Source organism: Oncorhynchus masou, chromosome 1, assembly GCF_036934945.1.
Source record: "Oncorhynchus masou masou isolate Uvic2021 chromosome 1, UVic_Omas_1.1, whole genome shotgun sequence".
Classification (NCBI taxonomy): Eukaryota; Metazoa; Chordata; class Actinopteri; order Salmoniformes; family Salmonidae; genus Oncorhynchus; species Oncorhynchus masou.
The window spans coordinates 58,313,838-58,340,420 of record NC_088212.1 but is presented as its reverse complement, the minus strand read 5'-3'; the positions used below and the strand labels follow the sequence as shown (position 1 = coordinate 58,340,420).

General features: G+C 41.5%; 1 protein-coding gene across 1 annotated transcript; it reads right to left on the bottom strand.

Annotated features, from left to right (window-relative positions):
- Positions 1–39: 39 nt before the first annotated feature.
- LOC135539801 (hatching enzyme 1.2-like) lies at positions 40–22,950 on the bottom strand. The gene is made up of 11 exons (XM_064965977.1): positions 22,888–22,950; positions 22,667–22,713; positions 21,489–21,579; positions 19,892–20,040; positions 9,509–9,612; positions 9,269–9,415; positions 9,047–9,164; positions 8,080–8,258; positions 718–799; positions 419–543; positions 40–161 (listed from the first exon to the last, which is right to left on the bottom strand). Coding segments are annotated over exons 1-11 (1,107 nt in total). The 3' UTR covers positions 40–159.
- Positions 22,951–26,583: the final 3,633 nt, after the last annotated feature.

Genomic DNA, 26,583 nt, shown 5'->3' with positions numbered 1-26,583 from the left:
CCAGCTGGTAAAAAATAATTGTCTACTTATGTAATAGGTTGCAGTCTTGATGTTTTGAAGCAAATTACATTCTAACAGTTCTACCACTAGAGGTCACTCTACTCCTTCAGCGGAATGATCTTGAGTCCATCGGAAGTGAGACCACAGGTATCCAACTGTTTCTGTTGGGGGAAAATTATAATTTTGTTGATTATTCAATCATACACATAAAGCTACGTCCTTTGTAATATATCCTCCCACCATCAATGTCACAATTCTCACAGTTATTAAGCTCTAGATATATTCAAGCTATATTAGCTCTGGGGAAGAGGCATCCAGGAGGTTGTAACGAGGATGTATGATCCATTCTAGCAGCCTTGGCCTAGATTGAATCATCCAAACCCAAGTACAGTAAGTTGTTCAGTGTGACAGTACTCACAGCAGCCATACAGCCTGTTCAGCCTGTCGATGTCGTTCTTGCTCATCTGAGTGGCCTCGCCGAAAGACACGTTGCTGTTGGGGAAGGGCACCATGGTGGGGTGGTTGTTCTTCGAGAAGGCGTACCTGTGACCACAACAAATCGCAATACATGCCTATTTAACAATGTCACTGCTGAAGGTACAATATAGCTTGGGCTGAATGAAAGCTCACAGGGATGTATGGTGAATTAGCACTTGCAATACAATAGGTGTCCACTCCAGACGTATATGTAATGATTATAAAGACATCATAGCTGACCTGTGGTACTGCATGACAGAGTTGTAGTCATAGGAAGTTCCCTGGTTCAGGGTGGCAATCTTTTCGAATGCGTACTTATACTCTGGAAAAACACAAGACAAAATGTTCACAGAGTTGATAGGCTGTGTTTCAGTCTACTTCATGAGCAAGGTCTGTAAGGGGATTCGATTAAGATGGCCCTAGTGCCCGGGTCTGAAGTGATTGCATTCATTTTGGAAACGGTCTGCCTCTACCCTGGCCAATGGCGTTTTGGGCTCAAATCAAAAGTGAAGCATGTTAAGCCTGTGGAGTAATGTAGGATTCTGTGTTTTAACATGCATAGGTGATTGCTTTAAGTAAAAACGTTTTGGGCTCTATTCAGTCCATATTGCGGAAGTTCAGCATTAAAGCAATCATTTAAATGTAAAGGCAATATCCCTGTGTTAGCGGAGACTGGATTCACATATGTCGGCTCAATCGGAAATTACCATGACATTTCTATCAATCAATCTATTATGCTTCAGCTACGCAGATTGAATAGAGGCAAAGATCTGCCTTCCCAATGAAAAGTAGTTTGACAAGTCAAACATATATATTTTATGGAAAAGAGATGTGGGCCTATGTTTCTGAACGATGCATCATGCTGCCTTGTTGACAATAAGTCAAGAGGCTCAGATTACGGTTAGATTTCAGCAGGTCACGCCTCCCCACCGATTATCCATTATATTGACCAGATAGGCTACTCCATTGGCCACTCTTAACTCTAGCTACGCTAGGGATTTGAGGTTAGGGTTAAGGCTAAATTCAGGAGTTAGATTAAAGGGTTAAGGTTAGGAAAGGGGTTAGCTATAAGGGTTAAGGTTAGGGGACGGGGTAGCTAATATGCTAAGAAGTTTGCAAATTAGCTAAAAATAAGTAAGTAGTTGCTAAAATGCTAAAGTTGTCCGTGAGGAGATTCAAACACACCCACCCCATCCACCTGACCAAACACCCTCTTTTCGTATTTGCATTAAGTACCTTCTATCTTATGTAACCATACCAAACACAACATATACTAATTTGAGTGTCTCTGATTTGCATTCACTATGTTACGCCTAGTCTATGAGACCAGGCAGCCATTCTAGCCAATGAGAAGGCAGATACAAGTGTGACAACAGAGACAACTCTGATATAAAGTGTTTTTTCTCAAAGTTGCCAGGATGTCATGTGTCCTACGTATATCATTACACTAATAACAACCTAAACATTACACAACTTCTACTTGATCAAATAAGCCACGCATAGCAAATAAGAAATTACATTTTTTGTTAACCAAATTCGACACTCTCATTGACCTCCATACAAGAACTCGCCACATGCAGGAGAAGACTCTTCTCTTCCTCTCTGGCCTCCCCGAACGGCTTCATCCAGTAACGTGACTGGCCATAGCCTGGTGCAACCCGGGCTAGCTTAATTGAATCCCCTCATTTGAAGAAAAGGCCATTCCTTTCAGCCAATCAGCATGTCTGAATGGAAATTTGGACTCTGGCCCATCCCACTGTAGGTCAGAGTGGTTATCTTGTCAGCAGATAAAGGGGGAAGTGGCAAAAAAGGATCAATGTTGTTGATGAAGATAAGTAGTCTAATAATCCCTCGTTTCTTTTTGGAGTATGTTTCATCAGCAATTAAGTGTTTTTGGGAGCTCCAGCCACCCTAGTCATAAACTGTTCTCTTTGCTACAGCACGGCAAGCAGTACAGAAACGCCAAGTCGAGGTTCAAAAGGCTTCTGAACAGCTTCTACCCCCAAGCAATAAGACTGCTGAACAGCCAATCAAATGGCTACTATTTTCATTGACCCCCCCCCCCCCATTTTTTTTACACTGCTGCTACTCACTGTTCATTATCTATTATGCATGCATAGTCACTTTACCCCTATCTACATGTACAGTACCAGTAAAATGTTTGGACACTACTCATTCAAGGGGTTTTCTTTATTTTTACTATTTTATACATTGTATAATAATAGTGAAGACATCAACATTATGAATTAAAACATATGGAAACATGTAGTGACCCAAAAAAGTGTTAAACAAATCAAAATACATGTTATATTTTAGATTCTTCAAAGTAGCCACCCTTTGCCTTGATGACAGCTTTGCACGCTCTTTGCATTAATCTCAACCAGCTTCATGATAAATGCTTTTCCAACAGCCTTGAAGGAGTTCCCACATATGCTAAGCACTTGTTGACTGCTTTTCCTTCACTCTGCGGTTCAACTCATCCCAAACCATCTCAATTGGGTTGAGGTCGGGTGATTGTGGAGGCCAGGTCATCTGATGCAGCACTCCATCACTCCCATTCTTGGTCAAATAGCCCTTATGCAGCCTGGAGGTGTGTTGGGTCATTGTCCTGTTGAGAAACAAATGATAGTCCCACTATGCGCAAACCGGATGGGATGGCGTATCGCTGCAGAATGCTGTGGTAGCCATGCTGGTTAAGTGTCCCTCAAATTCTAAATAAATCACTGAAAGTGTCACCAGCAAAGCACACCCCACACCATCACACCACCTCCTCCATGTTTGACGGTGAGAACCACACATGCAGAGATTATCCGTTCACCTACTCTGTGTCTCACAAAGATATAGCGGTTGGAAACAAAAATCTCAAATTTGGACTCATCAGACCAAATGACAGATTTCCCCCGGTCTAATGTCCATTACTCGTGTGTGATGGCCCAAGCAAGTCTCTTCTTATTATTGGTGTCCTTTAGTAGTGGTTTCTTTGCAGCAGTTCGGCCATGAAGGTCCTAACTAATAGTGCAAAAAAGGTATTAGGTGAACAATAGGTAAGTAAAGAAATATAAACAACAGTAAAAAGACAGTGAAAAACAGTAGCGAGGCTATAAAAGTACTTACAGAGACCGGTTAGTCAGGCTGATTGAGGTAGTATGTACATGTAGATATGGTTAAAGTGACTATGCATATATGATGAACAGAGAGTAGCAGTAGTGTAAAGAGGGGTTGGCGGGTGCTGGGTGGCGGGTGGCGGGACACAATGCAGATAGCCTGGTTAGCCAATGTGCGAGAGCACTGGTTAGTCGGGCCAATTGAGGTAGGATGTACAGTGGGGCAAAAAAGTATTTAGTCAGCCACCAATTGTGCAAGTTCTCCCACTTAAAAAGATGAGAGAGGCCTGTAATTCTTATCATAGGTACTCTTCAACTATGACAGACAAAATGAGAAAAAAAAATCCAGAAAATCACATTGTAGGATTTTTAATGAATTTATTTGCAAATTAGGATGGAAAATAAGTTTTTGGTCAATAACAAAAGTTTATCTCAATACTTTGTTATATTCCCTTTGTTGGCAATGACAGAGGTCAAATGTTTTCTGTAAGTCTTCACAAGGTTTTCACACACTGTTGCTGATATTTTGGCCCATTCCTCCATGCAGATCTCCTCTCGAGCAGTGATGTTTTGGGTCTGTTGCTGGGCAACACAGACTTTCAACTCCCTCCAAAGATTTTCTATGGGGTTGAGATCTGGAGACTGGCTAGGCCACTCCAGGACCTTGAAATGCTTCTTACGAAGCCACTCCTTCATTGCCCGGGCGGTGTGTTTGGGATCATTGTCATGCTGAAAAACACAGCCACGTTTCATCTTCAATGCCCTTGCTGATGGAAGGAGGTTTTCGCTCAAAATCTCACGATACATGGCCCCATTCATTCTTTCCTTTACACGGATCAGTCGTCCTGGTCCCTTTGCAGAAAAACAGCCCCAAAGCATGATGTTTCCACCCCCATGCTTCACAGTAGGTATGGTGTTCTTTGGGTGCAACTCACCATTCTTTGTCCTCCAAACACGACAAGTTGAGTTTTTACCAAAAAGTTATATTTTGGTTTCATCTGTCCATATGACATTCTCCCAATCTTCTTCTGGATCATCCAAATGATCTCTTGCAAACTTCAGACGGGCCTGGACATGTACTGGCTTAAGCAGGGGGACACCTCTGGCACTGCAGGATTTGAGTCCCTGGCGGCGTAGTGTGTTACTGATGGTAGGCTTTGTTACTTTGGTCCCAGCTCTTTTGCCCCACTGTACATATGTACATGAATGTATAGTTAAACTGACTGTGCATATATGATGAACAGAGTAGCAGCAGCATAAAAGAGGGGTTGTGGGGGGGACACAATGCAAATAGTCTGGGTAGCCATTTGATTACCTTTTCAGGAGTCTAATGGCTTGGGGGTAAAAACTGTTGAGAAGCCTTTTTTTTCCTAGACTTGGCACTCTGGTACTGCTTCCCATGCGGTAGTAGAGAGAACAGTCTATGACTGGGGTGGCTGGGGTCAATTTTTCTTCCTCTGACACCGCCAGTGTAGAGGTCCTGGATGGCAGGCAGCTTAGCCCCAGTGATGTACTCGGTCCTCCTTTTCCTGTAGTCCACAATCATCTCCTTAGTCTTGGTTACGTTGAGGGATAGGTTGTTATTCTTGCACCACCCGGCCAGGTCTCTAACCTCCTCCCTATAGGCTGTCTCGTCGTTGTAGGTGATCAGGCCTACTGTTGTGTCGTCTGCAAACCTAATGATGTTGTTGGAGTCGTGCCTGGCCATGCAGTCGTGGGTGAACAGAGAGTAAAGGAGGGGACTGAGCACGCACACATGAAACTTGTATATTGCAGTAGAGGTAACTTCCTTTCCTGTGGCGGTCCTCATGAGAGCTTGTTTCATCATAGTGCTTAATGGTTTTTGCATCTGCACTTGAAGAAGCTTTCAAAGTTCTTGAAATTTTCCCGGATTGACTGACCTTGATGTCTTAAAGTAATGATGGACTGATGTTTCTCTTTGCTTATTTGAGCTGTTCTTGCCATATTATGGACTTGGTCTTTTACCCAATAGGGCTATCTTCTGTATACCACCCCTACCTTGTCACAACACAACAGATTGGCTCAAATGCATCAAGAAGGAAAGAAATTCCACAACTGAAGTTTTAACAAGGCACACCTGTTAATTGAAATGCATTCCAGGTGACTACCTCATGAAACTGGTTGAAAGAATGCCAAGAGTGTACAAAGCTGTCATCAACGCAAAGGGTGTCTACTTTGAAGAATCTACAATCTAAAATATATTTTGATTTGTTTAACACTTTTTTAGTTACTAAATCATTTCATATGTGTTATTTCATAGTGTTGATGTCTTCACTTATATTCTACAATGTATAAAATAATAAAATAAAGAAAAACCCTTGAATGAGTAGGTGTGTCCAAACGTTTGACTGGTACTGTGATTGATTCCTCAACTCCTTGACTCCCATTTCTGAGTGTCAAGATTCGATTCTGCTAGGAATCGACTCTTGATATTCAGCATTTTTGAAAGGGAGGAGACTGATTAGTTGCAGTACTTCTGAAGGGTACACTATAGGCTGGTTGGTCACCAGGCAGACAGTCAGAACCATTCACTAGGCCTATCTATCAATAATAAAAAGCTCTATCTCGCAATGGAATGCTGTATCTTGCAATTTCTTGGCTTGCAACTTCTCGCAACTCCAATAAAGCAGGGCCTATCAGCAATGAATAGGCTAGGATATTCTACATGCAACAGGCGAAGACTGAACACACGCTCCCATCATTAGCAAAGCGAAAGAGCAGGTGAACCAGCGTGAGGGAGAGCAGAAGGGGGCAAGCAGAAAGAACCATGCTCATGTCTTGGTAATTTGTATCTCGCAATGTCTTGTCTCGAATGCCTCGTAAATTCACCAAAGTACCCTTAAGTTCATGTCCTTCTTTGCGGTTGAGATTGGGAACCCATCTGGGATAGCTGAAGCCAAATTGCTAGGTGGCTAGTAGTATTACGGCGAAACAATAACAAAGAAAATGATTGAATACATTACCATTATTATTTACAAAAGGCCAAATCTGAGCTTCAGTGGCCTGCCCACCATTGTCCAATGAGGTTGCAGGGCTGCACAACAGCTCAGTGGACACAGGGGGGGGGTGAGAGAGAGATATGACGTGGTTCACATATGTGACATCGGATGCAATTTTCGGGTCCCACTTTTGGCTCCTGAGTGCTACTTTAAGAACTGAACTCTTAGAAAAAAGAGTTCTTCCGCTATCCCCATTGGAGAACCCTTTTTGGTTAGAGGTAGAGCACATTTTGTTCCCGGTAGAACTCTTTTGGGTTCCATGTAGAACCCTCTGTGGAAAGTGTTCTACGTGGAACTCAAAAGGGTTCTGCCTGGAACCAAAAAAAGGTTCTTCAAAAAGTTCTCCTATGGGGACAGCCGAAGAACCCTTTTAGATTCTAGATTGCACCTTTTTTCCTAAGAGTGTACTGGCTAAAAACTATACAATAGTACCTTCATCAATAAGTGCATTGATGATGTCGTCCCCACAGTGACTGTACGTACCCCAACCAGAAGCCATGCATTACAGGCAACATTTGCACTGAGCTAATGGGTAGACCTGCCACTCTCAAGGTGCGGACGCTAATAAGATATCCCACTATGCCCTCCGACGAACCATCAAACAGGCAAAGCTTCAATACAGGACTAAGATTGTATCCTACAACACCAGCTCTGACGCTCGTCAGATGTGGCAGGGCTTGCAAACTATTACGGACTACTAAGAGAAGCCCAGCCGCGAGATACCCAGTTGAGCTAAATTACTTCTATGTGCGCTTTGAGGCAAGTAACACTGAAGCATGCATGAGAGTACCAGCTGTTCCAGATGACTGTGTGATCACGCTCTCCATAGCCGTTATGAGTAAGAGCTTTAAACAGGCAAACATTCACAAGGTTGCGATGCCAGAGGGATTACCAGGACGTGTACTCGGAACATGCGCTGACCAACTGGCAAGTGTCTTCACTGACATTTTCTGTAATACCTTCATGTTTCAAACAGACCACCATAGTCCTTGTGCCCATGAACACCAAGGTAACCTGCCTAAATGACTACCGACTCATATCACTCACGTCTGTAGCCATGAAGTGCTTTGAAAGGCTGGTCATGGGAAAGGCCTGATCACAGACAGCGAAAGACTGTTCATTTGAAAGGCTTGATCACAGATAATGATGAGACAGCCTATAAGGGGAAGGTCAGAGACCTGGCAGTGTGGTGACACGGCTTCAGCAGCTACCTGTGTACTAAACAGAAATGAACAACAACTGTAATATCATCTATAGGCCTCAAATTTGGAGTCTATAGATTACACTAATGTTACAGCTGGACAAACAAAAAGTAAAAGCAGGCATACTGACAAGTCATGTGCAACCCCAATGAAGTCACACATTGAAAACCCCAGTGTCTATTGTTAGACTTATCAGTGAGATAGAGGCACTCCATTTTTTATCATTAGAAATGAATGTCAGTGAAAGGGAAACAGAATAAAGGCATGGAATCAAACCATCAATGATGTTCTCCCAGACGACACGGATGTGGTTGTCACGGTCGCTGCGGGTCTGCTCATGGTTAAAGCCCAGGGCATGGAGGAGCTCATGCTGGACGGTGCTGTGGTACAGGCAGCCCTGACGGGCCAGGGACACAGTCTGGGCATTACCCCGACGGCCAACATAAGAGTAGCACCTGGGTAGAAGAGCAGAGGAGGGTCAAGGTGCCCCAATCCAATGCCAGAAATAGGGCCTTCCCTAATCATCTAGTTTATTGTAAAGGTTTTAGGAAACCTCAGGGTAATGGGTTCATAAGAGATGAATGGTGGTGGGGATCACCTGACAGTGCAGGTTTGCAAAACCAATAATTGTATGGATTATGATCTTCAAAGAGAAATTCAATTAACTATGTGTTGATGTGACGTTATAATTGTTTAAGGATGTTATTGAAATTCTAGTGCTGATGATATAAGGCAGTGGAGGATCAAGGCAGACCATTAAATCCAATGTCAGAAAATATCCTAATTATGTATGCAGTCAGTTCAGTAATGCTGCATTCATAAGCAAGTGGGAGGTGGGAATTTACCAGTTGTGAGGTCATGAATACCAGTTGGATGCATTTACAGGCTTTGAACTCGTTGAGAAACCCTGATTGGCTAATGGCCAACAACTTGTGTAAACCATAAACTAAAAGTGCAGCTATCGTGCTTGTAAACTAATTATAGTGTCCAAAAACCATATTCATAGATTGCTTTTTATAAATTAGATTTTGTCGTCTCGACTTCCCACTTGGTTATGAACGCAGCATAACGTTCAGAAAACTTCAGGCTAATGAAAGATAAAGGCAAATCATGAAGGATAAAGGAAACGGGCATGTTTGCAAAAACAATTATTGTATGGATGATCCTCAAAGGGAAATTCAATGAATAATGTGATGATGTAATATTCTAATTGTTTAACGATGTTATTTAAATTCAGGCTCACCCGCTGCGATTCTCAATGCTGAGGTAGTCCCTCTCATTTTGGCGCTGGAAAAAGCGGATGCAGGTGGTTTCGGCAAAGGAGTCAAGACCCCGCAGGATGATAGCTACTTCGCGAGATGCTGTTGTAGAGATCAAATGAACAACAACCGATAGTGAAAGTGTTGCATCGCTTGTGCAATATCTCAACATATGAAATGAAATGTACACGAAAGTGAACACTTACAGAAGTGGTTGGCAATGACGTAGGGCACCCAGATGTTTCCGTCACTGTACTTTTGCCACAGACATCCGCGGGCGGTGCAGGGGTCAGCGTTCTTCTCCGAGGGCATGGCAACGTCTCCCATCAGAGTAGGCTCATCGGCTTCGGGGGCTTGAGTAAAGAACATGGAGAACAGGTTACTCTGAGGGTTAGTCAAAAAAAATGCTCTTTAATCCTTGAGCATTGAACATAGTGCCAACTTACTGAGATCCCTGTTGGCTCTGGCCAGCAGCTCACCAACAGAGAGCTCAGCCGAGGTGTCTTCCTCAGCAACATTCTCTGTAAAAAGAACATCGGATCCGTTAAGTCTGCTAAATCATGACATGACATTGTTAATATTTGTCATATGGTTGGAAATGTGTGATAGTGCCAAAATAGTTTTAGTTCATCTCACCTTTAGACTTCGGGGAACAACATGAAATAAGACAGACAATGACAAAGTAGAATACAAATGAAATGAATGTAAAGTGTGTGAACTTTATAAAGAACACACAGCATGAATATATTTATTGTGTGAAGTTTTTTTTAAGGTCACAGCAGGGATGGACAAAAATGACAGAATACAATTACAAAATACCCTAAAGACCAACCAAATAAATTACAACAAACATTTACATTATTTTAGCAAGTAGCCCCTTAATGGTTACAGAAATGTTTTACTTGCTATGACTGTGATTGTGTTGTTTTATCGGCCTTAGTTCAATCCACTACCTGTAAGTCGCTCTGTATAAAAGTGTCCGCTAAATAAAGCAAATGTAAATGTACAAATGTACAACTGAAAATTAAACCGTATTTGTATTGGCCTTGTTTCAGGGCAAAGCTCATAAGAATAATACTAGGTATGCTTTGCAAGTGTTCTTTTCTACGTCAACATGAACATTTTGGCCATTTAACAGACATCCCACAATATAGTGTCATCCAAGCAAACCAAAACTAGCTCTGTGCAAGTTCTCATAACGCAAAAAACTGTCCAGTTGTGCTGATAAATATAGAATGTTTGTATAAATCACTCACCTGATGTTGCCAGAACGTTCCTAGAACTCATTTTGTCTGTTGTGTAAAGGTTCCCAGAATGTTTTATTAGGTTGTGGGTACAGTCTGGTGAGAAGATGTTTGGAACATCAGAAAAATAATGTTCTTTTGCAGCTGTGCTGACATTCAGATCATGTTCATATCAGGGTGTACAAAACGTTCCTTTGATGTTGCAAAAATGTCAACAGAACAGCCTTTCTGAGCTCTTTAAAGGTTGCCTGAACATTTAATCAGGTTGTGGGAACAGTGTGGGTACATTACAAAATATACTCAGTTGTGATAATATTCATGCAATGTTTAAGTTAGATTGCACAAGACATTCCTATAAGGTTGTACGAATGTTGACAGAACACCTGTTCTTTAAATGTTCTTAGAATATTTTATTAAGTTATGGGAGTTGTCTGGGATGTTTACTTTAAGCATTCAGTCTTTATACATTCCAAACAGCAAAATAAAGTTAGGAAACCGTTTGAACCCCCAAAATATAATGGTTTATATGATTAGTTTCTGTTCCTTTTTAAACCTCTGAAGTATATATAGTTTTTCATTTAGCTCAACATTATATTTCTTCACCAATCAGTGCGGATAGAGCAGCTTGCTGGAACGTGCAAGCTATATGCATGCATTGGACAGACAAGTGTAGGGTGTGAGATGCGGTTGCAATTTTGCAGGTTGGGAGAGAGCAAGAGAGGGTGGAGGAGGTGTGAAACATGATAACGATAGTATCCTTAACTAGCATTAAAAACATAAATCCATTCTTCTCTAATTAAATATCTCTCTCCCTAATTTCTGAATCACACTTGTAATGTCAGTAGGCTACAGTAGCCTATGCTTCAGAGGGGGAGGGGAAGGTAGCCTACACACACACCCACTGGCAAAGATTTTCAGCTGGTAGGCAGACAATGGAATACGTTTTTGAGTGACAAGAGTAAGGGCTTTGCATGGAAGCTTTGTTGTGTTTTTTGTGGGACTGGAAAAAAATGCAAGAAACGGAAAATAACGCTATTAACTGTTTTCCATGCTTTTAAAATAATGGTTTTGTTCCAAAACAGTATACAGTTGTGGCCAAAAGTTTTGAGGATGAAACAAATATTAATTTTCACAAAGTCTGCTGCCTCAGTTTGTATGATGGCAATTTGCATATACTCCAGAATGTTATGAAGAGTGATCAGATGAATTGCAATTCATTGCAAAGTCTCTATTTGCCATGCAAATGAACTGAATCTCCCAAAAATTTCAGCCCTGCCACAAAAGGACCAGCTGACATCATGTCAGTGATTCTCGCGTTAACACAGGTGTAAGTGTTGACGATGACAAGGTGTAAGATCAATTTCATGCTGATTGAGTCGAATAACAGACTGGAAGCTTCAAAAGGAAGGCGGTGCTTGGAATCATTGTTCTTCCTCTGTCCATGGTTACCTGCAAGGAAACATGTGCCCTCATTGCTTTGCACAAAAAGGGCTTCACATGCAGGGATATTGCTACCAGTAAGATTGCACCTAAATCAACCATTTATCGTATCATCAAGAACTTCAAGGAGAGCGGTTCAATTGTTGTGAAGAAGGCTTCAGGGTTCCTTAGAAATTCCAGGAAGCGCCAGGACCGTCTCCTAAAGTTGATTCAGCTGCGGGATCAGGGCACCACCAGTACAAAGCTTGCTCAGGAATGGCAGCAGGCAAGTGTGGGTGCATCTGAACGCACAGTGAAGTGAAGACTTTTGGAGGATGGCCTGGTGTCAAGAAGGGCAGCAAAGAAGCCACTTCTCTCCAGGAAAAACATCAGGGACAGACTGATATTCTGCAAAAGGTACAGGGATTGGACTGCTGAAGACTCTGGTAAAGTCATTTTCTCTGATGTTTGGGGCATCCGGAAAAAAGCTTGTTTGGAGAAGACAATGTGAGCGCTACCATCAGTCCTGTGTCATGTCAACAGTAAAGCATCCTGAGACCATTCCTGTGTGGGGTTGCTTCTCAACCAAGAGAGTGAGCTCACTCACAATTTTGCCTAAGAACACAGCCATGAATAAAGAATGGTACCAACACATCCTCTGAGAGCAACTTCTCCCAACCAGCCAGGAACAGTTTGGTGACGAACAATGTCTTTTCCAGCATGATGGAGCACCTTGCCATAAGGTAAAAGTGATAACTAAGTAGCTCAGGGAACAAAACATCGATATTTTGGGTCCATGGCCAGGAAACTCCCCAGACCTTAATCCCATTGTGGACAATCCTCAGGAGGCGGGTGGACAAACAAAACCCCACAAATTCAGACAAACTCCAAGTATTGATTATGCAAGAATGGGCTGCCATCAGTCAGGATGTGGCCTAGAAGTTAATTGACAGCATGCCAGGGCGGATTGCAGAGGTCTTGAAAAAGAAGGTTCAACAATGCAAATATTGACTCGTTGCATCAACTTCATGTAATTGTCAATAAAAGCCTTTGACACTTATGAAATGCTTGTAATTATACTTCAGTATTCCATAGTAAAAAATATCTAAAGACACTGAAGCAGCAAACTTTGTGGAAATTAATATTTGTGTCATTCTCAAAACTTTTGGTCACAACTGTAGATCACTTGCATTCCAGGTTGTGATTCTGTTCCTCTGAAAATGTCTTTCTGTTACGGTTTTCTGTTCTGTTCCCTGAACCGGTTCCAACCCCTGGTTGGAAGGTTAGTGTGCATAGAATTATAACAGGGATAATAGTGTACAATAGAAGGCTATACCCTTGTCTATTGCCTACACTAACCATGGTACTATGTGATGACAGGGGCAAGTATTGCACCATGAGTCGGGTTCAAACTGTTACAACTTGGTCTGCGCTCTGTTCGAAAATGATTTCATTAGACATGCCTTTTTTTTATATTATCAACTGTTACTAATGGTCCTCAGCAAGGAAACAAATCAAGTTAAACCAAACAATGTCATTAAATTGAATGATAATGTGGGCAATACAGCTGAAGGGAACTAACAGTAAATTGGCAGTTGAATATGCGTGGTTAGGCCTATGGACAGTCTATATTGACAGTGGCTAATATTTAATATGATAGAAATATGAAACAAAGGAACTCAGGGTAGCCTATAAATAAGACATTCGAGAGTTCTCATCCCTACAAGTTAAAAGGTAATTCAATAAAAATTCTGCATAATAGCACAGCATATTAAAAAATGTACTGTGGGAAAGTTGATATGTTGATATGTATCAGTTCTACATTTCTCTGGTAGAATCGGGAAGTTACAATTTCTTCTGTATCTTCTGCTCATAGTGTACCACACAGTCTAGCAATCATAGTGAATGCAGATACCACCTGCTAGATAGATGGGGCGTGCCCACAAACTTGGATAATTGTTTCCCCTCGAACGACCAACACAACAATCTCAGAACTTCTCTAGGCAATATTTTTTTTAATGTTTATTTTCCACTAACGTTTGTCATCATGCCCGTGTGGTGTTCTGTGTCTGGCAATGCTAATTACCAGAGGTGTGGACTCGAGTCACATGACTTGGACTTGGATGTGACATGACTTGCATCTCGACTTTGACTTTAACACCAATGACTCGTGACTTAACTTGGACTTGAGCCTTTTGACTCGACCTGACTTGATACCCTCCCCAAGTCCAAATATTATAAATAATGCTATTTAAAAAAGTGTGCAGCACATCAACTCTTCATTTAACGGGTTACAGTTTGAATCGGACAGCAGCCAATCAAATTGTGCCAGCTGAGAAAAAGTTGTGTGTGGCAGTGCAGAGGAACGTCGGCGGGTGAATTCAGATGGAGCCCTTGGAAAGATGATACCCCAAATTATTATTTTTGGATATAAAGACGACGCTGTATCAACAACAAAACGGATTGCACCTTGCAAAACATGCGGGAAGAAAATTACAGATGGAGGCCAACAATTTCCAACTTTGTTTGACATTTGAAGCTGCACAAAGAACGGTAAGTCGTAGCTAATATAGCCAACAGCTGTATAATTTATAACTTTACTAGTGTAGCATGTAGGCTAATGTAACGTTAAAACAATGAGCCTCCACACAGTCAGCCAGTGCGGGAACGTGATCATTGCACCCAAGATTGAGCTACAACTGGCTAGGCAGTTGGCAGCCTGCCAGTGGCTTGAGGCTGACCACCAATCCAAACTCATCTTTCAGCATGTCCAGCCCAGCTATTATCTCAGCCAATCATGACTAGCGGAGCTAAACTAACTAGGCTCATAATTTAACAATTTTATTCTTATTTACAGATGGCATACAAGTTTGCCAAAAAATACATTTTGAATAAAAAAGAAAATATATATATTAAGTTCAAATGCCTCTCCTGTGAAGTAGTTACACACTACATACACATAGTTTCCTGAAATGGGTCACATATTGCCATGGCTATATACTGAAAAAGAAGATGTAAGAGACCATCCCTGGTGGTGCAGAGGCTGAAAGGCCTGGCTTGGGAAAGAAACCTCACGTGAAGATTGTCAACATATGTGCAAAAAAATATGATTGTGTTTGTATGATGTAAAAAATGTATATATAGGCAAGTCAGTTGAGACAAATTTTTATTTACAATGACGGCCTACCCCAGACAACACTGGGCCAATTGTCTGCCTTCCTATGGGACTCCCAATCACAGCCGGATGTGATACAACCTGGATTTGAATCTGGGACTGTAGTGACACATCTTGCACTGAGATGCTGTGCCTTAGACCACTGCACAACTTGGGAGCTCAAATGATGCTGTTCAAATGTCCTATGAATTAAATAAGCTGCAGATTGTCAACATGTAAGGTATGAAAAAAAATGTATACCTTCAAATAAATGACTCAAGTAAAAGTGAAAATCACCCAGTAAAATAATACTTGAGTAAAAGACAAAAAGTAATTGATTTTAAATGTACCAAAAGTAAAAGTATAAATCATTTAAGCAAACTAAATGACTCGATGTTCAAGTTTTTACATTTATGGATAGCCAAGGGCACAGTTCAACACTCAGACATAATTTACCAACAAAGCATTTGTGTTTAATGAGTAGGGAGGCAGTAGGGATGACCATGTGTGTTTTCTTGATACAGTGCCTTGCGAAAGTATTCGGCCCCCTTGAACTTTGTGACCTTTTGCCACATTTCAGGCTTCAAACATAAAGATAGAAAACTGTATTTTTTGTGAAGAATCAACAACAAGTGGGAAACAATCATGAAGTGGAACGACATTTATTGGATATTTCAAACTTTTTTAACAAATCAAAAACTGAAATATTGGGCGTGCAAAATTATTCAGCCCCTTTACTATCAGTGCAGCAAACTCTCTCCAGAAGTTCAGTGAGGATCTCTGAATGATCCAATGTTGACCTAAATGACTAATGATGATAAATACAATCCACCTGTGTGTAATCAAGTCTCCGTATAAATGCACCTGCACTGTGATAGTCTCAGAGGTCCGTTAAAAGCGCAGAGAGCATCATGAAGAACAAGGAACACACCAGGCAGGTCCGAGATACTGTTGTGAAGAAGTTTAAAGCCGGATTTGGATACAAAAAGATTCCCCAAGCTTTAAACATCCCAAGGAGCACTGTGCAAGCGATAATATTGAAATGGAAGGAGTATCAGACCACTGCAAATCTACCAAGACCTGGCCGTCCCTCTAAACTTTCAGCTCATACAAGGAGAAGACTGATCAGAGATGCAGCCAAGAGGCCCATGATCGCTCTGGATGAACTGCAGAGATCTACAGCTGAGGTGGGAGACTCTGTCCATAGGACAACAATCAGTCGTATATTGCACAAATCTGGCCTTTATGGAAGAGTGGCAAGAAGAAAGCCATTTCTTAAAGATATCCATAAAAAGGGTTGTTTAAAGTTTGCCACAAGCCACCTGGGAGACACACCAAACATGTGGAAGAAGGTGCTCTGGTCAGATGAAACCAAAATTGAACTTTTTGGCAACAATGCAAAACGTTATGTTTGGCGTAAAAGCAACACAGCTCATCACCCTGAACACCATCCCCACTGTCAAACATGGCCACCACCATGGTTTGGGCCTGCTTTTCTTCAGCAGGGACAGGGAAGATGGTTAAAATTGATGGGAAGATGGCTGGAGCCAAATACAGGACCATTCTGGAAGAAAACCTGATGGAGTCTGCAAAAGACCTGAGACTGGGACGGAGATTTGTCTTCCAACAAGACAATGATCCAAAACATAAAGCAAAATCTACAATGGAATGGTTCAAAAATAAACATATCCAGGTGTTAGAATGGCCAAGTCAAAGTCCAGACCTGAATCCAATCGAGAATCTGTGGAAAGAACTGAAAACTGCTGTTCACAAATGCTCTCCATCCAACCTCACTGAGCTCCAGCTGTTTTGCAAGGAGGAATGGAAAAAATTTCAGTCTCTCGATGTGCAAAACTGATAGAGACATACCCCAAGCTACTTACAGCTGTAATCGCAGCAAAAGGTGGCGCTACAAAGTATTAACTTAAGGGGGCTGAATAATTTTGCACGCCCAATTTTTCAGTTTTTGATTTGTTAAAAAAGTTTGAAATATCCAATAAATGTCGTTCCACTTCATGATTGTGTCCCACTTGTTGTTGATTCTTCACAAAAAATACAGTTTTATATCTTTATGTTTGAAGCCTGAAATGTGGCAAAAGGTCACAAAGTTCAAGGGGGCCGAATACTTTCGCAAGGCACTGTATGTGAATTCCTGCCCTGCTAAGCATTCAAAATGTAACAAGTACTTTTGGGTGTCAGGGAAATTGTAAGGAGTAAAAAGTATGTTATTTTCTTTGGGAATGTATTGGAGTAAATGTAAAAGTTGTCAAAAAATATAAATAGTCAAGTAATGTATAGATGCCCCAAAAAACTACTTAAGTAGTACTTTAAAGTATTTTTACTTAAGTACTTTACACCACTGATATTCCAACATGCTTTAAAGAGCTACAAATTTGAATGCTGAGAATGCTGTGGTAAATATAACATTTTCTACATGTTTTGAAGACATCCGAGACAAAGTAAAATGTATATTGCGTGAACATCAATAGAATATTATGTTAAACCTAAAACAAATATGCTATGAACATCATAAAAACGGCATGACTTGTTTGAAAATTGTGGAACATTGTGGTAATGTTCGTTCAACCTTCGTGAATAGCACAATCATATTTTTGCAACATCCCAGACAAGTCCCATAACTTAATTAAATCTTCTGCAAACTTTTAAATAACTTAGACCAAGTGTTCTGTTAACAGTTTTACAACATTAGCGTAATATCCTATGCAACCTAACTTTAACATTGTATGAATGTCATCACAACTGAGCATATTTTGTGTTTTGGGAACCTTTCTCTTGTCATAGCTACACATTATTTGTTCTGGGAACGTTCTTGTAACATCAGGTGAATGTTTTTTTTTTGCACCCTTTTTTAAAATGTAACCTTTATTTAACCAGGAAAAGCCCATTGAGACCCAGAGTCTCTTTTTCAAGAGAGACCTGGCCAAGGAGGCAGCAACAATCAATACATTACATAATTAAAACATACAACAATACAATACAACAACATTATCCAGCCTAAAAAAAGAGCATTTACACTCCTCCGTTACAGCGTCTCCCTAGAATATTGTATAATCATCCGCACAACTGAACCGTTTTTGTGTTTTGGGTGCATATATTTTGTGATGTTCCCATAATGTTCCGACCAGACTGTTCCCATAACCTAAAGATATATTCTGGAAACCTTTAAAGAACAGACTAAATGTGTTCCTGGAATATTCTTGTAACATCAGGGGAATGTTTTTTGCACTAAAATTAACATTGTAGAATGACTCGCACAACTGAACAGTTTTTGTGTTTTGGGAACTTATCTCCTGTCACAACTTCACATTATTCCCACAACCTAAAGAGATGTTTAGGAATCATTTTTTAAATAAAAAAATATGTAAAAAATTACCCCCCTTTTCGATTTTGTCTCATCGCTGGAACTCTCCAACAGCTCGGGAGGCGGAGGTTGAGTCATGAGTCCTCTGAAACATGACTCAACTAACCGTGCTTCTTGACACTCGCCTTCTTAACCCGGAAGTCAGCCGCATCAACGTGTATGAGGCTACACCATTCAACTGACGACCGGAGCCAGCCTGCAGGCGCCTGGCCGGCCACAATGAGTCACTCGAGCACGATGAGCCAAGTAAAGCCCCCCCCCCCGGCCAAACCCTCCCCTAACACGGACGACGCTGTGTCAATTGTGCGTTTATTATGTTTTGGAAACATATTTTTTGTGATGTCCCCACCAGACTGTCACCACAACCTACTGAAACATTCTGTGAACCATTAAAGAACATACAAAATGTGTTCGTAGAACATTCTTGCAACATCAGGTGAATGTTTTATACAATCAGTGTATAATCATCAGCACGACTGTACAGTTTTTGTGTTATTTGCCGTGGCCTAACAAATGTTCTGGGAATCCAGAAAATTTTGTTTGCTGGAAAAACCTTACTGGAACATAATGTTATTAGATTACCTGGAAACCTAATGAGACATTTTGGGGAAGGTTTTGTCATTGATGTTACAGATGTTGTGCACAATATTTTAGTCAATGTTAGAGCATTCCAAGGACATTTGATTTAAAACATAAAAATATATTTTTTAAATGATCAAATGCATTATTTTAATGTGTTTGGGATGTTATCATGCTAATGTTAGATAAAACCCTAACTAGAATTTAATAGGAATCTTAAGATAATGTTCTGTAAATGTTCCCGGTTTGCGGGGATCAGACTTCGGATACCAACGCAGGCTGAAAGGGGGTCACTAAATTGTGAACCATGACAAAAAAAATTTTTATAGAAAAGTATTTTGGCTTTTTTTAAATAAAAATGGTAGCTCTCGAAAGTATTTTGTTACCAAATACATTGGTTTGTTCAAGTAAATTAAATATACAGTGCCTTCGGAAAGTATTCAAACCCTTTGACTTTTTCCACATTTTGTTACATTACAGCCATATTCTAAAATGGATGAAATATTTTTTTTACTCATCAATCTACACACAATACCCCATAATGACAAAGTAAAAATATGTATTTTTTTGCAAATAAAGAAATGTATAAACTGAAAAATCACATTTACGTAAGTTTTCAGACCCATTCAGACCCTTCAGACTCAGTACTTTGTTAAAGTGCCTTTGGCAGCGATTACAGCCTCGAGTCTTGTTGGGTATGACGCTGCAAGCTTGGCACACCTGTATTTGGGGAGTTTCTCCCATTCTTCTCCGTAGATCCTCTCAAGCTCAGGTTTTCAGGTCTCTCCAGAGATGTTCGATCGGTTTCAAGTTCAGAAAGTGGCTTGGCCACTCAAGGACATTCAGAGACTTGTCCCAAAGCCACTCCTGCATTGTCCTGACTGTGTACTTAGGGTTGTTGTCCTGTTGGAAGGTGAACATTCACCGCCGTCTGAGGTCGTGAGCTCTCTGGAGCATGTTTTCATCAAGGATCTCTCTGTACTTTGCTAATTTCATCTTTGCCTCGATCCTGACAAGTCTCCCAGTCCTTGCTGCTGAAAAACATCCCCACAGCATGATGCTGCCACCACCACCCATCGCCGTAGGGATGGTGCCAGGTTTCCTCCAGATGTGACGCATGGCATTAAAGCCAAAGGGTTCAATCTTGGTTTCATCAGACAGGAGAATCTTATTTCTCATGGTCTGAGAATCTTTAGGTGCCTTTTGGCAAACTCCAAGTGGGTTGTCAGGTGCCTTTTACTGAGGAGTGGCTTGCGTCTGGCCACTCTACCATAAAGGCCTGAGACTTACATTTCCCTCACTAACTTTAAACATCAGCTATCAAGCAGGTAACCGATCGCTGCAGCTGTACATAGTCCGTCTGTAAATAGCCCACCCAATCTACCTACCTCATCCCCATATTGTTTTTATTTACTTTTCTGTTCTTTTGCACACCAGTATCACTACTTGCACATCATCATCTGCTCATCTACCACTCCAGTGTTAATCTGTTAAATTGTAATTACCTCGCTACTATGGCCTATTTATTGCCTTGCCTCCTCACGCAATTTGCACACACTGTATATAGACTTTATTTTTTTTCTATTGTGTTATTGACTGTACGCTTGTTTATTCCATGTGTAACTCTGTGCTGTTTGTGTCGCACTGCTTTGATTTATCTTGGCCAGGTCGCAGTTGTAAATGAGAACTTGTTCTCAACTAGCTTGAGAACAAGAGAACAACTAGCTAAATAAAGGTGAAATAAAAATAATAAAAATAAAAATTGGTGGAGTGCTGCAGAGATGGTTGTCCTTCTGGAAGGTTCTCCCATCTTCACAGAGAAACTCTAAAGCTCTGTCAGAGTGACCACCGGGTTCTTGGTCACCTCCCTGATCAAGCCCCTTCTTCCCTGATTGCTCAGTTTGGCCGGGCGTGGGCAACTCTAGGAAGAATCTTGGTGGTTCCAAACTTCTTCCATTTAAAAATGATGGAGCCCACTGTGTTCTTAGGGACCTTCAATGCTGCAGAACGTTTTTGGTACCCTTCCCCAGATCTGTGCCTCAACACAATCGTGTCTTGGAGCTCTACGGACAACTCCTTCGACTTCATGGATTGGTTTTTGCTTTGACATGCACTGTCAATTTTGGAACCTTAAACAGGTGTGTGCATTTCCAAATCATGTCCAATCAATTGCATTTACCACAGGTGGACTCCAATCAAGTTGTAGACACATCTCAAGGATGATCAATGGAAACAGAATGCAGCTGAGCTCAATTTCCAGTCTCATAGCAAAGGGTCTGAATGCTTATGTAAATAAGGTATTTCTGTTTTTCATTTTGAATACATTTCCCAAAATTTCTAAAAACCTGTTTTCGCTTTGTCATTATGGGGTATTGTGTGTAGATTGCTGAGAAAATAATATTTAATCAATTTTAGAATAAGGCTGTAACGTAATAAAAAGGGAAAAAAAGTAATTGGGTCTGAATACTTTCCGAAGGCACTGTATATTACAAAATACTCAAAGGTAATGGAAATACTGTACGTATTTCAAATGCATTCTCTGGGTCCCAGTAGGTCCCAGTTTTACTTTGGATATGCATTGACTGTTCGATCGTTTAGCAAAGCAGTCATTCTAATGGCATGGTAGCTTCGTATCCTGTGTCACTCACCTCAGTCAGTTCCTCAGCCCAAGCAGAGGACACCAACATCAGAGCCAGGAGACCCACAGTGAACTTGAACACAAACATGCCAGATAAAGGACTGTAGGATAAATACAACCACATAGTGAAAATCATTAAAACAAAGACATAATGTTAGTCATTGAAGCTCACTCACACAATACATAGCACATTGCTTACCTCAGAGCTCCGAGAAAGTATGAGTGAAATGGCAGTAGTTAGGGTTGTGTTTTTATACTTTGTCCTCAGGCATATATACACGTAGATAACGGACCCCCAGATAAGGGAATATGAGCACAAAAAAGGCTGACAGTTGAGGACATTAGGTGGGAATTCTGCAGGAAATCTCTGAAACCGGTGTGAAACGTGACATGTGTGAGGTGTGGATGTCAACTTGTGTTCCTATGTTTGACCTTGAGGACTTCAAACCAGGTGCCTTTTTTCATATTCCAAAATAGTAGTTATACTTTGAGGTGTACGGTTGTTGTTTTTCTCAAAAAGTTGTTGGATCTTTTTCGTAATTTTCTCATTGAACAGAATACAACTTATATTTAAATACACAACATGTTGGCAATCCCCAAAAGGCTGCTCCAATAACGCACTGTGAAATCTCTGATGTAATATCTGCTGCTGTGAAAGCCTTTGTTGGCAGCCCACGCGCTCCATTAGGTGTCAGTGTGTTCTCTCATTCAACATAGATGTTTCATTACTCTTGTGCACCTAGCGTAATCAAATGTTGTCTCTTATACGGTAGGCCTATGGATGGGGCTAGAAGTAGCTTGCTATATCCATATTGTTGGGTTTGTTCAACTCTATTTCTCTCTAAGGTGGCCTGGTTTAGTCATTTGAATGTGTGCAAGAACACATTGGATAAGATTGTAACGGTTTCCAGCAAGGTCATAGAAGGGCAACCGACACAATCATAAGAGGTTTTTCACAAATAGACTTAAGTAGTTGGGAAAACAAATAGGCTACCATCCTTGACTGTACTGGACACTCCCTCTACAGTGATTGTAACCTCCCCTCATGTCATTGCTTCAGTCTTCCAAAATGCAAAAGTAACAGAACAACGTTACATTTCCTTTATCCTGCGTAATAAAGTTCTGTCTGTGGGTGTGGGAGTTTCTATTATGGAACCCTTTCACAACCACTGTGAGAGATAATCTTACCTTTTGATCTCACATACAGTAAATGTTTGCCCGTGTAAATAAAGCACCTGTCAAATAAAAGAAAACACAAAGATGGAACATATAATTGTATTAATTTATCAAGAATGTCTTTGAAAATTTTGATTTTTTTGTGGTGGTGATATACAGTACATTTACATTGTTGGTACCTTCTCTTTTTTCTAGAAAAATTTTGCAACATTGCAACCAAAGTGATCACTGACAACCTTAAAGAAGGTGGCAAGCATGGCCGTGTACTTGGCCTGCCAGAGGCCAAACTGGACCATAATCGCACAGAAGCACCCTAATGACCTGGAGGAGCAAGTGTTGGATCTTTTGAAGGATTGGCGAAAAATGCAGAAAGCTGAGGCCAAAACAGACACTTTGATAAAGGCACTTCGCTCCTGTGATCAGAACTACACTGCTGATCTGATACAGACAGAACTTGAAAAACTTTATTTTGTTGGTTACTCTTTGGGTTAGGCTTGACCTGGGTTGGTTTTCTCAGGGGTTGGTTTTCTCAGTGGTTGGTTGTCACAGTCCTAAATACTCCCAAACTAAATGTCACTGTGTAATCATTTTAAGGGTGAAATGTGTGAATTCTTTGAAATAACTATTCCAACTCGTCAATTAATGTCAGCATGACATCACAGCACAATACAGTATAGTACAGAAAAGTACAGTACAGTACAATAGAGTGAATTATCCTGTACTCTACTCTAGTGTACTGTACTGAGCTATAGTCTACTGTACTGTACTGTACTTCTCTATACTGTACTGAACTATACTCTACTGTTTTCTAAGACCAGAAATCAAAGCCTTAGCTTTTTCCTTGAAAACGGTATGTACAGTATGCCTTCATTAAAAAAATATACAGCCTAGACTTCATTTTCATTTGACACTAAACTTGAGACATAAAACGCAGAATTTTGTTAGGAATATCATTCTATCAAAGAAAGGCTATTTCTAAGACTATACTATATTGCTTCATTTCCTGTTACAAAAGGCAATGGGGCTGGTTGTCACAGGTGGACAGAGTGTGTTTGATGGCTTATAACTCCATGTTGGAATAAGATATGAGGATAAAAAAGGATCCCCATTTCAACACAAGACCTTGGTCTTTCTCCTAATATTGAAAATAGTCTTGTAAGATATACTGGTGACAAGAAATACACAGAAGAGTAAAACGTGTGATAACCAACCCTGGTCTCCGCTATTCATTCATTGCTCCCATAATGCGTTTAATGATTTATTTATATAATGGTGACATTCTGTTGCTGCTTCAAAACCCCATGTCATCAATCCAACCGCTGCTCAAAACTGTAGAGATGTTTTCAGTTATTTCTGGATGGCATAAATAATGGCATAAATACAAGGCTATGCCCGTCTCTACTAAATCAGATGAAGTCAGAGTGCTAACCTCCTTGCTGTATTCCCTTGGCAACGGCTCCAGCGATGACCCCAGCAATGACCCAAGTATTCCATACCACATCCAGGAGGAGCTACTGCTGGCTAATAGCACCTGCACCGCCGACGCAGGGCGAAATATACATTAATGGGGAGGTTGTGCACTGGGCTAGCAACCCACCACAGAAAAAGACATTGCCACAAAACCTTGACAAAAATGTAGTTCTACTCAGACTGACCCTGATGACTTGACCCTGGACCACCTTGACCATAAGAATAATGGACCCACACTCAACATTGCAACCTGGAATGTCATATCTATGAAAAAAAGATGGCTCAGCTAGTAGCCAAAGAACTGTTGCGCATGAACATTGCCATTGCTCTGCTAACTGAGGTGCTCTGGCCAGGCTCTGGCACCTGCACCTCCAACGGCATGACCTCTCTCTGGTCAGGCAGAGAATTACATCGTCAAGGTGTGAACCTAGCTTACTCAGCCGATGCAAATCGGCCCCTCGTATCCTCGAGAACAACACACAACCGATTCCTACTAGCCTGACTATGATATAACACGGCAAGCTGACAGTTATAGTGTGTCATGATCCAACAGATGTGGCCTCAGAAGATAAAAATGACTTATTTTACACACAGCTGTAAAGCCTAACCAATTGAACTACTGGCTCGGACAGCAATGGCTTTGATAGCGCACTAGGACAACCATGCCTCTTGCATCCGAAAAGACAATGGTAACGGACTCCTGGAATTTTTAACCAGCCACAGTCTAAGAACTGAACAATCCGTCTACTCTCATAAATACATATATTCCAGATTTGTAACGATGGCTGCAAAATCAAATAAATATTCACTAACCCCTGCGAACACATATCACGCAGGCTTCTTTCCATGACCCTCTATCTTCACCTAAAACGCAACGCATCCTCCTCCAATCAACCCAGGTTTGATTCTGCTAAACTACAGTTCCCTGTGGTAAAACACAGGGCTTAAAAGCCGCACAACCGCTTCTCTGTTCCTGCCCACAATATCCCAGACAATCCAGAGGGGATCTTCAAGAACGAAATCACTGAAGCAGCATGCAAAGATATTTGGTCACAAAATAACAAAGGAGTACCTCATCTCAGGAAACTCTGAGTACAAGTGAGGCCAGAAGTGTACAGAAGTACAGAAGGCGGGACTCCTTGTGTAACCAGGACAAACAGACGTGGCATGACACCCTTGCTGATGAAGCCAAGGCTGCCTCTAAGGCAAGCAACCCCCCCCCCCCAATCTCCCTCTCAACTACTAGATGGGCTTTCCTTCTCCACAGTGGAAGACTACACAGCCAAGTCAGAGACACCTTCTGAAGAAGAGGTTGAGAAGGCCCTAGGAAAACTGAAGCTAGGCCCAAGCAGCAGGCGCAGACAACATCCCCCCCCCCCCCCCCCCAGCCTTATCAACTCCATCTGGCAGACGATGACAATCCCCAAAGACTGGCTCCTGGGAGTCATTCTACCTTTGGACCCAAGGACCAGTGCCGCAATTACAGAGGCATCACACTCCTCAGCATCCCAGGAAAAATACTGACACCTCCTACTTCTGCAAAAACAGCACTGTGAACAAAGCAGCAAGCCCTCTGGGAAGCCTTTTGGATCCTTTAGGATCCTAGGAAGTTCCAGGGAATCTAACAAGCCTGCTGTCCCTGCTATACAGGAGTACCCTCTCCTGTGTCCTCGTCAACGGCCGAACCCCTCACACATTTAATATCAACAGTGGCTTGAGGCAGGGCTGTATTTTAGCACCTACCATCTTCAACACAGCCATCGACTTTGTCATGGGAAGGACTGTCGCCTGAAGTATGTGTGGTACCAGATATGGGAATCTCAGCTTCTCTGACCTGGACTATGCACGTTGCAATCCTGGCTAAACTCATTGACATGTTACATGTCTTGCCCTTGAAATCATGGATGAGGAGACCCGCTCAGGCACATGATCAGCCTGGACAAAACAAAAATCTAGTCCTTAAAGATGCACTCTGGGATCTTAAGCACAACACATTTGTGGAATATCCCATGAAATGGATGACATAGTACACAATTGGATGACATAATCCACAAAAAATGGGGAACACTTCTGGCTTGTGAACACCACTTTCAAAACCACTGGCTGAAATTATACAAAAGTTTGAGAGCGCAACTTTAAGTGACTTTGAACCCCCCTCCAACAAGCCTGCTATTGATACCCACCACCTTGGTGTTGTTCCTAAGTTCTGCTACCTTGGAAGCACCCTAACAACTAACTGAAGGAGCAACACCGACATCTACCTACAGTACTCATTGGCCGGGCATCCTCAATCATGACCAGCCATGACAACATCTGGAAACAACGGACCCTCTCTCTAAAAACAAAACTCTGCATTTACAATAGCATGGTCATCTGCATCCTGGTGTATGGATCAGTCATGGACTCTCACCTTGGACCTCACATGTCACCTGGACGCCTTTGACTGCAAGGGCCTTCGC